At 42.4% G+C, this 14,976-nt stretch overlaps 1 protein-coding gene across 1 annotated transcript in view; it reads left to right on the forward strand.

The window, feature by feature from the left end:
• astn1 (astrotactin 1) overlaps positions 1 to 14,662 on the forward strand; it is a 332,257-nt gene extending 317,595 nt beyond the window's left edge. The window contains exons 21-24 of the mRNA XM_070845081.1: positions 592 to 727; positions 3,302 to 3,402; positions 4,579 to 4,762; positions 14,425 to 14,662. Of these exons, the coding sequence (XP_070701182.1) occupies positions 592 to 727; positions 3,302 to 3,402; positions 4,579 to 4,762; positions 14,425 to 14,662 (659 nt within the window). The remainder of the gene's footprint in view (positions 1 to 591; positions 728 to 3,301; positions 3,403 to 4,578; positions 4,763 to 14,424) is intronic.
• The last annotated feature ends 314 nt before the right edge of the window (positions 14,663 to 14,976 follow it).

Below are 14,976 nucleotides of genomic sequence, written 5' to 3' on the forward strand. Positions count from 1 at the left end.
ATGTGCACAGCTGTGTCAGTGTGGCATCCAGCCCGCTCATCTTTTCACCTTTTTTGAGAATAAATGAAAGTCAATGAGTCCAAGTGTAGTATTCATTTTTTGTTGTCAGATGTATCTGACCCTGTCTGTATCTGATCATTCAGTCAATAAAACGTCTTTTGTTTGACATCTTGTGTAGGGAGAATTACTAATCTTCGACACACTGACAGACTCTGTGCCTATAAAAAAGAAAACACTAGTCTTAGTACTAAAACAGCACCTGACCTTTTCATTCTCGGGGACTGGCCCCACAGGTACATACGGTAACCTGTAGTGGGTGTTGTGGTAGAGCAAAGTAGCACTCATCTGTTCTACATTTAGTGAAGATGTCCGCTCACAGTGCAGCAGAGAGCTACGTCTAATATCAAGTTGCGTTAATCTGCCCTTTCAAAGGCAGACATGGCGGGCATATCCCTGTCCTGCATTCAGCCCAGGAGAGCTTCAGCAGAGCTGCTCTTATCTTAACTCACAGTACTTACAAAAATATTTTAAATCCCTAATCATGCACAGCATGCTTACATCTGCTCAACACTGTGTTTCCTCCTGCTGCAGAAACCCTTTTGAGCTTCGTGGACGACATCTTGTCCGGGGCCAGGTCTCCATGCGTGATGTTAGGGGACATCCCCGACCTCCTGTCCTCCTCCATCAGCATGATCATTCGCTGTCTGGAGCCTGACACCACGTACATGTAAGTTACTCTTTCTCTTTTGTCATGAACACATAAACGGAACTGACCCAGTTGCCAGATCTCAGTCCAGATTACTTCCAATAAAAGCTCCTGCACTGTCAAATGTGTTTAGACTGACGATAAAGAAAAACTGTGCCCTGCTCGATTCATGCAAAATAACTATGGTTCTATACTGTGTACTAATTCTAAACAGGTCTCCAGTATGCACAAACGGAAAGTGACAAAATCCAGTATGCATCCTGGAAACACTTGATTTTTGAGTGTGCTGCTCTTATATTAGACTATTGTCCCACAATGCATTGCACAAAGGAAATTGAGGAGCTTCTTGCAGCTGGAAAAGATTAGAGTAATTGTGACTGTGGTGAGGCAGCTCCAGAAAGACCCTAGTCGAAAAACAAGAAATCATCTTTGGAAAAACATTTGGTTTTTTCTCCTTTTGAAGTTTAATAGGCAGTGTCATTTCAAAGTCAAGTTTGATTGACATCTTATGTTACACAAATTGCATCATTTCCTGTCAGAATAAAGTAGCAAAGTATGGTGATTTATGGTGACTAGCTGCAGAAACAGCACGCTCTCTGCAGAGATGTAAGTAGTATATAGTATCAACAGTTATCGTGCAGGATTTGAAATCTGAACACAGTAAAGGTTTATTTGCCACTAACAGTACACACTACGACAGAAGCTGCAGTAAATACAGTAGGTTGGTGGGTTTAGCACAGTTTTGTGGTTAGTAAGCACTTATATTCCAGATTCAGACACATTTATATTCCAGACAAATTACACAAATTTGACAGCCTGATTTTTCTAATTAACTTTATGCAGCAATATTACGGTTGAGGAGTTGCTCAGTGATTGATTAACTGACTGATTGATTGATTTTTATCATAAAAACAAAATGGCACTCTGTACTAAGCTAGGCTACACACATTATTTAGCCACATCTGTCTTGAACAAATGTTGAGAAAATGTTAACTGATGTCTTATGTACTCTAATATAATATAGCAAATAGCACCATTTAAAATTTGAAGTTTGATAGCTAGTGTCACTTTCTTCCAGCGTTCCTGTTTATACTTCCACTACAGGGCACCGTATAGTTAGATATAGTTCAAATCCTACACACAATGCCTTTGGCATGCCATAATCTAAGCTCATGCGTGTCAACCTAAATGCTTGAGGCTGCTTTTATCCTCCAACCAATGGGACTTGGTTATTTTAAGTCATTAAACAAACTTCCTAAGTGATTGTGCAGTATTTGCGTCTGATAAGCCAAACAAGGCCAGTGGGTCAAATGTAGGCTAAGGTAGAAGTTCATGACCACAATGTCTCTCCACACGTATTCATAGTCCTTGGGGAAGGAGTGAGTTTATTTCCTGAAGTCCTCACATACTTTACGAACCACTGACTAAATGTGTTGGGTGTGACGCTTTATCTGACCAAGAGAGTTCATGATTATTTCAGAGCCAGACATCAGAGTGAGGATTACAAGCTAAGAGAAGGTTTTCAGTCTAATTTTAAGAAGGAAAAAAAAGAGCTGTAGTCTAAAATGAATGTTAATTAGTTTTTATTCCGTGTGTGTGTGCCTGATTAACAATGTGATGCAGTGACCAAGATATAGTGGTTGGTCACAGATACACACACACCGGATGCTCAGACGGCCTCATACACATGACAGACAAAGCCGGCCAGGAGGGAAGCCACACACACACTTCGCAGAAGAGGCAGAGTGATGTGGAGAGGAAAGAAATGGAGACGCAGAGGCAAAGTACGGGGGGAGAAATAAAAAGAGGAAAGAGTGAGGAAAGCATCAAGAGGGGAGGGCAAGGAAAAAGCAAAACAAAAGAGAAGGGAAAAGGGCAAGAGGCCCGAGGACGGAGCCTCTTCAAACGGCTGTATTGTATGTGGGCTGAGTGAGCTGCTGCACATGCCCTTCAAGTCCCAGCATCAGCGGGGGCTCCTGCTCGCTCTGTGCTGCCTGAGGAGCTCAGTCATCTCGCCGAGCCAAGACCTCGTCCCTCCCTTCAGGGCACTGCACACTCCATTTATTTCCTATACACACAGAGCCCTCACAAAGCTTGGGATTCATGCTGTAATATATCGTGTTTAAAGTCTGTTGCTGGACATGTGTCCAGTCTCTATTTTCTATCTGCCCACTACTCGTTCTATCTGGACTGACTGTACTTTGAATAGAAATCTCCAGGCTGATGATAGAAACGTGACGCAATTATTCTAAATCTTTGATGCTGCAGGTGGATGCAGTTTGCATTTTGCTCACTAGGTGGAGATATTCATTCAGTAGAAGGACAGGTTATTAGCGCTGTAAAGAAGTGCTTGAAGTTCTGCACCGATAACGCAGGCTCTCACCTCCAACAAGTACCAGCAGGCAGTATTTCAACTGAAACACTGGCTGCATGTTTCTGTTGTTGGTACAGCAGGTTCACCAAACTCCATTGCTGGAACTCTAAATGACCAGGATATCAGGTTCTGTAGAATTCTTCTGACTGAGAGAATCAATCACTCACAATGAGCAGCAGATTTTTATCAGCGTCTCCACGTGCGTGTGTTTATGTGTCTAGGTTCCGGCTGTGGGCAGTAGACAACACAGGGCGCCGTTCCAGTGCAAGTGAGGTCACCATCAAAACTCCGTGTCCAACTGTGGATGACGTCAAAGCACAAGGTGAGGAAAGAGACACAGACTAAAGTCAGAAAGGTGAATCATCTCTCGGTGAGCACAGAGACAAGATGTTCCACCACTGGACATGTGCAGGAGGTGATTGTGATTAAAGGCATATACTCTGAAACTCTGTCCGGGGCTGAGAATAAGAGTGGTTAATTCAAATAACAGCTCTTTTTGCTGTTAACCATCAGTTCGTAGAGTGAGTCCTGTTTATGGACACTGTGCCCTACAATTTCCACGAGGAAATGAACTATAAAAATGTATTATTCCATATAGTCAAAACTGAAAGAAAAGTCGGGGGTAAAATCTTTAGCTACTCTCTTTGATTTATAGCAAAGGTGTTATTGCAGATTCCTGCTGCTGATTTGAATCAGCCATTGCTAAAATGCGCCAGTCAGTGGAGTATGATACTACTGGCTTGTGCTGTTGATTTTAATGACTGGAAATACATGAATGGTTTGTAATACAATACTTCACTCTGTTTTGGACACATTTTATTGGCATTTTTATTGAGTGGATGGGCCGAGGAGTTCCTAACCTGATGGGCCATGAAAAAATGAAAAAAATCTTCAATCACTTTGGTTACAGAGGGATTTGTTAATGTTTTATTAATTTTGAAATGTTACTGATATCAGGATATGCATATAAAATGACATCTGTCTTAGTAATCTAAAATGAAAAAGTGGGGCTGCAGTAAAGAAAGAAAAAAGGAGAAAGCATTACATTTCCACAAATTGAGACCCCATAGATATGCGCTTTTTCTTCTTCTAGTGGAAAGTATTTACTGGATTGGAGGTAAAAGTTCTTCCCCCATAGGAAGTTTTCTCTGGTTTATGTGATCAGTAGCTGAATATCTCCGGGTTTGTGGGTTCGGCTCAAAAGAAGACGTCAAGACATCTGGACTGGCATTTTGACTTTTTTTCTTACATTTTAGGAAATTAATCGATAATGGATATATGAATCAGTTGCAGCATTTTTGTGTCTTCAAAACAAAGTAGAGCTCTTTCCAGAGAAAGCCGAGTCACCAATATCAAATCTTTCTCTTTTTTTGTGATCTTCCCTTGAGCATCGTTTGGTACCAAGTAGCACGACTCCAGCTGCCATGGCGCTACTGTAGGTGAAGTTAGCCAAGTGTCGATCAAAGTCGCTGACCTGTGATTGCGTTTGCCATTTCAGAGATAGCTGATAAGATCTACAACCTGTTCAATGGTTACACCAGCGGGAAGGAGCAACAGACGGCCTACAACACTCTGATGGACCTGGGCGCTCCCACACTGCACCGTGTGCTCTACCACTACAACCAACGCTACGAGAGCTTCGGAGAATTCACCTGGAGGTGTGAGGATGAGCTAGGACCCAGGTACAGTCAGACTTTTCAAGCCTCTTTTTTATGCCAATTTTCTTTTTCTAGTTTTTACTGCCTCCAAAATGAAATATCAGGCTCTCAAAGTTCTTAAAGCAAGGCAAAACTGATTTTTAGAAGATGGGAATTGACGGGACTGGACTCTTTATAAGCGCTGTTTGCTTTGATACTGCAGAAGGTAAGGAGGGAAAATGACAGAAACAGTGAGGCTGTCGACCATTTGGAATTTCAGTTTGTATTTCAGAAGTGCCCAGAAGCGTCTCTGATATGTATATCATAAACATGCATTCCTTCCAGCAAATTGATCATCAACTTGAGCTTGATGGCCAATTTATCAGAAGGACCCAACAATATACAGAATACCAAAAGACTGAGCCGTTTGAATAATGTGTTGACCGAGTTCACCGTAATCAGTCTCTGAAATTGCAGAGAGGTGTGTTCCTGTGTGTGTGTGTGTGTGTGTGTGTGTGTGTGTGTGTGGGAGAGTGTGCGCCTACTCCATTCATGAGTTGCTCTCACACCAAGAAAGTGCAATCCGTCGTACTGAACTTGTACACTTGACAGACGTTTTTCAAACAATAACACTACAGCCCGCTTGCAAGATTGAAGAAAAGTGGCAGCTGGACAAGAGTCTGGGTTGGTCTGGTGTGAACACCACCTTTAAAAGTGCAGTTTGAGCAGATGGCCCTTTCACCAGCAATTTCAAATATGCTGGAAACCCCAGACACTGATTTTAGCTGTTTGCAATCCAAAAATGAAATATATGGCAGATTCGCCGTGGACTAAAAGTACAGATATGCTCCATTAGTGATTACTTGTGAAACTCTTCCTTTTCTCTCTTCCTCACAGTGACTCACAGAGCTCACTCACAAGCCCATTTTCCTATAGAGGACTTGTCTACACACCATGTAGTGCTGATTAAATCATCACTTCCTTCGCTAAAGCTGCTACACACGTTTGAAAGGATCAGACTCCTGATATTCTATACGTTGCTAAATGTGAACAAATCCCATGAAAAGATCAAAACCAACAATGAAGCCGCATTGTTGCCCTGCGGTTTTTATTTTGAATCAGTCCCACACACAATGTCCCGCTGGAAATACTTATGCAGTGCACCAAATGCGTATTACTCCTCTGCAGAGAATAGTCCCCAAAAATACCTGACTGAGCAATGTTCGAAGCTGTTATAGGAAATTCTTTTTGTGTTTTTTAAGTATAGATTCATGACTAGTTTATGTCTTCCTAAGAAGGAGTGGGCTTTGGGCTGAATGCCACAGGTTATGGAGCCCAAAAGTATTGAAAGATGGACAATGAGAACTAGTTTTTATGTTTTCTTACAATCCGATAATCGTTGCTCTTAACCCCAGAACACCATCACTAACATCGGGTATACTTTACCCGATATAACATACCCGATAAAAAATACTTCTCATCAAAATATATTAAAGTACAACAATACATGGCAAATTGAAGCACTCTTCTTTTATTTTCCCCTATATGTCTCACACAAAAAGGTATCGTGGGGGGACCCTATAAAAAGGGTCTGAAATTAGTGAAAGATTAGGGAATCGTTTAAGGGAATTCCTTAAAAAAAAAAAAAAAAAAGACAAAATGAAAATCGCGTGGGTGAAAATCACCCGACGTTAGTGTTCTAGGGTTAAATTGAGAGTCAGTATTTTACCATGTGGGCTAACTGAAGCTTTCATTGGCTGAAACCGAGTGAAAAGGAAGCAATCAATTTATTTTCTCGCATATGATGCGTGACAAAACACCCGCGCTAGTTGTTTTTTTTTTATGTGAAGTCCATCTTAACCATCTTGTGCTACAAGCGTCGTTAAATAGCACAACACTGCACAAGGTGGTTTGCACGGGCAGCCTCTCGCAGCAGGGGGAACGAGGGAAGTGGTCTAAAGGGGGGAAAGTGGCAAGAAAGAGGAACCGGGCATTGTCACCTTTTTCATTGGACTTATATCGGCATTTTTACAGCACAGCGCCAATTTTTCTATGAATACAAACAAAACACTTAAAGCTATAAAGGTATGCTGAAAGCTATGCTAAAAATATATCCCCATCCCCTCTTGTGAATAACTCAAACTAAATCTTACATTTCTCATAAATAATACATAAATAACACTAAATGATACACATGAACAGGGGGCAGCCTGTCTTAAAACCCAAACAAAGGTAATCCTATCTATCCATAGCATTTCCTTCATGCATTTTTCAAAGCGAGCTGTAATTTGTTCCAAATTGCCGTTTTTTTTTCCCCCCAGCACAATTACAAACACATCCCACAGAGGTCCACGCAGCCAAATCTCCATGGTATCGGCCCATTCGGGGCTCGGCGGTGTCCGGCTCTTGTTTTGATTCTCAAAGGTGGGCAGATGTCCCGCTCTCAGCTTCCAAAGTGCTGTCTTTGATTCCAGGCGGTTGTTTGTGTGAATTAGAGTTACGGGGGAAATTCATTCAAACAGACTGGGAAGCAGAGTGAGCTTAACCTCTGTGACATCACCGGGGCCATTTAGTAACACACAACCAGGGAGGGCCCCAAATTTCCCCCCAAACTACGGATAAGTACCCATAATGTAAAATTGTAGCTTAATGTTTCATAAACAGAGCCATGTGTCCGACATAAAATATACTTATAAATGGCAGTCTGTGGTCCGTGCTTTCACTTTGGCAGGTGAAACTGATTAGCCAAGGCTCCCTTAATTCTCTCTGTTTCTCTCTCTGTCTGTGGGATCCCCCGCCCTTAATGAAAGGCTGTTTTTAATAGGGACCATGCTGGAAAGAGTTGATGTAATTGAGGGAGTTGCTTCTGAAGTGTTCCATTAAAATACACTTAGATTAACAGCCCCCCAATTTAGTTAAAGGGAGGGGTGATTAATGTTAATAAAGGCACCTCAGAGCTGGGAAAGCAGAAGAGAAGTGCATTCAAGGTGAGGCCTGGCAACAGGGGAAGGAAGTATAAACATGTTTTGTTTAGCCAAGTCATCAAATGAACATTAGACTTTCCTATGTATCTGGTGCGGTGTGAGGAGAGACTCCATGCTGAACTCGAAGCGGGGCTGTGTGCTGTCTATTGTTACCAGGCGAGCAGGCAGGCAGGCAAAGAGGTTAATGGCCTCACAGCTCCACCGCTGTGTGTCTAAGTGTGCTGACAACTTCCCCTCGGCGTCAAACACTTTGTTTCTCTGACGTTATTCGACCGTTGGGAAAAACAAATGCAGCAGATAAATGGTTGCACTGACGCCAGGACAGAAATACTACTGATATCATTTTTAGCAAAGCAAAATAAGAGTTATGCAAAGTTTCGGACTTTTCGAGCATCCAGTATTGATGTTGGCCCGGTTCCGCAAAAGCACCTAAGATCATTATGATCATTGTCATTCAGCTGAACAAAGGTTGACTCTAACGCTGGGGTCTGCTCTGGATTTACTCTTTGTATTTGTGTCCCAGCATAAATAAACATTATGGTCATATTAGGATAAAGATTATGTCCTTAAACCTTTTTCCTAGCCAATGGTTTGTTGGTATAAAGTATCACAGCGTAGTCAGCCTAGTAAACATCGGGGATGTGCTGAGATACTGCTGTTTATTCGACCCACCGAATCAACAGGAATCCAAGCAGTCAGTGCTGAAGCCTTTTTGTTCTCGTAGCTGTTGAGAGACGTCTTCATCTTGGTTTTCTTCCAACTGCTTCTTCCTCCATTTTCTCATCCTGTTACCTACAAGTACAGTGTCTTGGATCTCAGGAACTACTATATAGATTAGTGGAATGGTATTACAGCATTAGTGGGACTGCGTGTCGTGTCACCCGCATGCATCCTCGTGTGGCTACTTCACGGCGAAAATAAGATCAACGACAATTCTGTTTTATGGGTTGTTCTTAAATCACTCGTTTCTTTGGCCACTAAACGGGGAATATACCTCCACCACCCAAACATCACGTCCGTTTCCGCCGGCAGTGTACAGCAGAGCAGACAGGCTCCCCTCTAGCACACACACACACACACACACCAGATACAGCACACGCACTGACCACAGACACACACACGCAGTTTCATCTTCCCAAATCAGCTCAGTGTTTTATGAAAAGAATTGCCCAGTTTCACAATGGGTGAAGAAACTGGTTAGATTAACTGGTTAAATACAGATGAACTCTGCTCGGGGTCTGGCTCAGTGTAAACTCACACCAGCCGAGGAAGCAGTGCCTGGAAGCAAATGAATGAACAAACGTAGCTGTATCTTTGTTGTGGCAGCAGATATTCAGATCTGCTGTTTTTAGAAACTTATCGCGTCTCAGTGACGAGACCGTCTGGCACCCCGCGGAGGACAAACCATAAACTCGCAGAGAGAGGCCGTCTCTCCCAGGCTTGACACTTCTTCTCCCGAGGGCCAGACCTTGTCATCGCCAGGGGAATACCCATCATTTAAGGCACGCCGCTTGGCTGTTGACTTATAAACTCTAGATATTTTGGCTGGGCTGAAAGAAAATCCTCCATCCTGGCCCGGTTTCAGTCCCTGACCATGTCCTTGGTTGGACTCCGTGCCCTTTAAAGAACTGCAAAATATTTGATTTTTTTCTATTTTCTTTGTTTTTACATGACAGTCTCTCTAATCAGAGGAGTGCTTGCGATAATAAGTATTGTTATGGTTGGAATTTCTCTCAGGAAATCATAATCATAATCACAGCAGACTGTTTACTTTGCTCTCTGACTTTTTATAGTTGAGAGAAGGACGAAAATACACACAGTGAAAGTAGGAGTGCCTTCCAGCTGCTTGTCCAGCAGTGATTTATTTGTTTCTGTGATACTGAATAGTGAACAGAAACATATAAATATTTGCATGCTCTGATATACATTTCCAGTAAAAATATGCCATCATCAACATCAGCCTGCATTGTTATGAGTTTACTTAAGAACTGAAGATACCCCGCCAGAAAAGGTCCAAGGTGCTGCTTCGTCTGGTTCCAGTCAAATGTGATATACAGTAGTGTTGGAATTCAAAAATAAACTAATAGTAATAATCATACTGAACACATTTGCAAAACATTTGATTACAACATGTTTTATTTTCCCTGAAATACTTGAGTATAACAAAAGGGTTGTAGTAGTTCAATATTTGAAATTTCAACAGACATAATGTTTGTTTTTTTATATCTAACCGAAACCAGAATCTCCCCCTTAAGCCGTGCAGACACTTTATGCGTTCAATAATCCTTTATGTCGTGTTAACACGTTTTTAAAATGCCTCCTCACACTGGACTGATCAACTGACTGACCGAGCTCATGTGGAGCTCCTACTGAGCGTGAGCATGGAGCCCCCCTGGTCGGTCTTGCCCATCAACAATTCCAATAAAGTTTATTAAAACAAGATGACCAAATGTGGCCAGTGAACATAATCCAGGAAGCACAAGTACATTTTCTCCAAAAAATCATTTGGGAGCATATAAACATTTTTCTTAGGAGACGGGGGTTGGTTTTTACTTTTCAAAGTAAATTTGTGTGTTTTGTTATTTTTCGTATTTTCTTTTTGATTGACACTTGTGAACAGTGTGTGTGAGTTAAAGCATACATGTGTGCGTGTACGCATGCTTAATCCCTTTGCAAATGCGTCCCTTCAACTGTGAGCACGTCTGTATGTATGTATTTATGTACATGTGTATCACAGATGACCACGCACGTGCGCCCACACGCCTGCTTGCACGTGCACAGTCAAAACCGCACAACGGTTTGAGGTGAGAACCGTTTTTTTTTTTCAAAGGGTTGCTCAAATTGTATCTCAGAGACCATTTTCCACTCCTATACATGCACCAGGATTTATGGTGACAACCGTTGCTATTTGGAACCTGTGAAACGTTCTCCATCTTTCCTAAAAAAAAAATGAAAGCATAACAAACCACAATTTTTTTCTCTATTTAAAGCAAATAAATGTCTTGATTTCCTCAAACCACTGAAATCTGTGGCAAAATATTGGGAACATAAGGAGGTTTCAGAAAAATGATATGAATGACAGTATGGCAGCACGGTACCAGCACCAACACCATCTTGTCTGCAGACAGGCTGACATCATTAAATTATTATTTCTTTCTCTGCACTTTCCAGGGCAGAAAACATATCTGAGGCTGTAGAAGTTGCGTTGTAGATGTTGGCCTGCTGAGCATCCACATACAGTACATACTGTTTAACGTTCAAAATAGACTCAGATTCCAAAAACAATTCAATAACATATGCAAATACTTACATTAGCCAGGCGACTCTAAAGAGGATGTTGCCTCTCGTGTATCTCTATATGTAAAAGGGCTTACAAAGTCAGAGAGGAATGCCAAAAGTAACACAGAAATATGTTTGACTCAAAGTGTTTTGCCTGCTTAAAAGGAATTGTGGTGCACTGCGGCTCACAGAATACATTCGTTCTCCGGAAATAACATTAACACACAGCAGGAAATATGGGGATGTGCTATATGTTTATAGAACAGCAGTTGATTTGGAGTCAGTAAAAGACAGGAGATGAAATACTATAGAAGCCACAAGGCCACACAGCACCTATGTTATTACAGCGCGTCGGTTGGGGCCAACTTAAAGTTCAAAACACCAAAGAATGGCAGCTTATCAACAAAATCAAAATGAAAAAATGACTTGTGGGTCATCATTTGAATGTGCGTTTGACGAGAGGATATTAGTTTGCCACAGAGACACGAACACACAAGGTACAAATATAAAAAAGAAAAAACAAAAAAAACATATTTTCTTACTTGCTTTTCCTACTTCTCATAGTTGGTTTTATCCAGGACTAACGTCCAGCTCCAGAGCGAACCGCAAGCCAATCTAGACTGGCCATGTGGGACTTATTACATTATGTGGTAGTGTATTTCCTTGTGTTCGAACATTGCCTGTGTAACTGAACGTGCCAACATACTTATTGGTGCATGCGTGCCCTGTGCGTGACACACACTGCAGACTGGGAGACCACGCAAGAGTCCTCCCCGTTGTGTGTCTGTGTCAGCAGGCCTGTCATCAGTTTCTGTGTGTGTGTGTGTGTGTGTGTTCATTCCGCTTCAACCACAAGAAGCGACGTGCAAATGTTATCACTACTGCTTTAGGAAAATATTGTTCTCCAGTTTTGTAAAGCTCAAAGTTGTGAACAGTAAAGTTGAACATGACGATACTTTTATAGTGGCTGTATGTTGCTACTGTGCAGCACAGTACTTAGTTCTTAGTTGGTCTTTCTAAATACATCGGGTATCTGACGTTTGCTGTGTTTTGGGCAGTGGGCAAGAGGGCGGACCGATGAGCTAATCATCATTAAGAGGAAGCCACATGCAGTTTTTCTGCAGCCATAAGCCTTGATGTTCATATTTTGAGAGGCACACGAATGCGGCCGGCTTAAGTTTGCTGACTTGCTCACTCGTTGCCACAGGAGCTGCTGGTAAGCAAAAGGCTATGTAGTCTCACTTTAGTTTAAAATTTGTTTGCTAGAGAGTAGTATGAGTAGTATGAAAGTTGACCCACAGAGAAGTCTAAGGTTTATCCAAAGTGACATCGTGATCACCAAGAACAAAACTCCATTCAGCTCCAATGTATTGAGAGGGAGGAAGAAATCTCAGATATCTCAAGACCTGCTAAAATGAGCCCGACACCATCTGCATGGAAAGATACCACTAGAGGTGAAACTCTAATTAGTCTTGGTGTTCCCAGGTCGCCCCGTCCTCCGCCTATTTCTCAGAACTATTAGCAGCAGGACTGCCCATGTGTGAACACGTCCACACACCCACTGTAGTATCATGTCTGCACATTCCCCAGCTGTTTGCATTTATATCCATTTTAGACCGTAACAGGGCCTTTAAGTAAAAAAACAATGTATTTTTATAGTTTGAGAAAACGATCTCACCTCAATTTCCCTGTTAGAGCTGAAGGACTGAAACCTACGTCCAAACTTCACTCTTGACCCTTGGATATAGCAGTCGAGAAAACAATTGCACCACGCTTTCAATCACAGAACATGATCTTCATCGGCTTCATCTGTTGATGAAGGTCAAGAGTGAGCTGTGGACCGCAGCGTGTATTTTGGAATTTTAGCTGAACTTCTGTAAAAGAACGTGTCATTCGTTGTTTTTCGCATGGAGAACCCGGCATACACGTGCTGTGCATGGAGCTGACTTCATCGCCATCATTATATTTCTCTTTACCACCATCAGTCATCATTTTGAGTTCACCTGTGATCACCACGACTCCATTACTTTTCCCTACCATCGTCTCCCTTTCCAGCGACGTCTTTGTTTTCGTCGCTGTCACCTCTCCATCATCTTTAAGCATGACAATCATCATCATCATCATCACATCAGCATCACATCTGCTTCATTCCTGCCAGGTGAGTGTTAATGATCACTTGTGGAACATTGCGTACTTGTGGTTTGTTTTCACCTGCCCGTTTGACATTCGAAAATGAGTTCAATTATGCAGAAGGGAAACCGAACATCTGCAGACAGCCTCTGTGAAGTAATCTGCTGAAACGGGTCTGCATGCGAAAAGGAAGGCCAGAGAATGAGAGCCACAAAGTAAAAACACTTAGAAATAGACAAATGCTCTTTGTTCATTCCATCAGTACAGTCATAAATTCTCTCTAACTGGTGCATATTGAATGTGTAGCCTGGGTGCTCTGATGTGTCATCAGTTCATCAGTATAATGTGCTGTGATTCTGGTGCGTCCAGCAGACTTGTGGCTTGGCAGAATGGGGACGTCGTGCTGTAGAAGTGCTGGTTTGGCTGAAGGATGAGGAGAAAGTGTGTGTGGAATGAATGAAATCTTCCCCTGCAGCCATTTTCTGACTTTAGACAAACACTTGACAGGGTTTCACTACAAGGGCCAAACAGGCTGCATCAGGCTTAATGATTATTTATTGCACTCAGTGTCCCTATGAGATGTTTTTATGTGAACTCTGTGCATCATGTTACTAATGGTGATGATTTTTCAGCTGGTCTGGTTTGGCCAAAGGACAGGTTCAAGCATTTCATAGCCTCTCATCTGCCTCTCTACAGTATTCCGATCGTCCATTAGACTGTTTTCCTCCACAGGACCAGCTCTTTACTTACCGTGGCCATTAATTTCCTCAATTCACTCATTTTTCCACTGTTTTACCTTCATCGTTCCTTCCCCCGACCTTCAGCAGCCACTGTGTGCTTTGGGTCAAAGTTGGAATGTGTCAGTAACAGTGCACCTTACCCTGTGAGCCCCTTTAGACGGGAAGGAGTGGTGGACGGGTGGGTTTCGGGTTCTGTCATACAGTGATGTCATTCTAAAACAACAGCAGAGCCACAGTGTGATTTATGGACTGTCTACTGTATCTGAAGGCTGATGCGCATCAACACTGAGATTCTACTTTCCTTCAGATGCTTGGCAATAAGTGTTTCCCACAGTTGAATTTCCTTGTTGCTGACTGTCTGCTTTACTTCGTAAAATCTCCGTCTTGATGGAAGCAAATTAACCTCCCTATTATAAAGGATGCCGGGAGACAAGTAAGATGACCTGAGATAACCTGAGATCACTTAAATATAAGCTCTTCCTCTCCAACGTATACATCAAGTCTAAGGATGCTATCAAGGTCTTGAAAGCCAACAAAAGCAAACTTTAATTATTTATTCACTTTGTTCCAACAGAAAGGCTGGCCTCATCCTCTCCCAGTTAGATGAACTCTCCCCGTGGTGCAAGGGTCTTCTTCAGGAGCCCAAGATCGGCCTCCGCAGGATGTCCCTCAAGTTCCTGTCCTGCCGTTACACCGACACCAAGGTCTTCGGGCTGAACTGGTCCAACATGGGCCAAGACGTGCACAAGGCCTGTGACGAGCAGACGCTCACTGTCATGTATAATGACTACGGCGAGCCCAAGGAGCTTTAAAATGACTAAAAGCTTTCAGTTTGGATGTGTGCAGGAATATGGAAGATTTGTCAAACCCAACAAAGAGACCAATAAAATGCAGGGTTCACATTTGTTTCCATAGGCCACATGCATTTATAGTGTCATAAGCAAATGCTAAACATTACTGAAAATGCTATAGCTTCACCACATTATTGGTAAATGTATTCAAACGTCTCATCAGAGACGCGTCTCAGGTCAGAAATGATCTCTGAAGCCTGATAAACATCTAATATACGGGGGGAGGGGGGGTGTCTTTGCTGATCCAATGCAAACTTGACACATTCCACAGATAC

The sequence above is a fragment of the Pempheris klunzingeri genome, chromosome 15 (genome assembly GCF_042242105.1).
Source record: "Pempheris klunzingeri isolate RE-2024b chromosome 15, fPemKlu1.hap1, whole genome shotgun sequence".
Lineage (NCBI taxonomy): Eukaryota > Metazoa > Chordata > Actinopteri > Acropomatiformes > Pempheridae > Pempheris > Pempheris klunzingeri.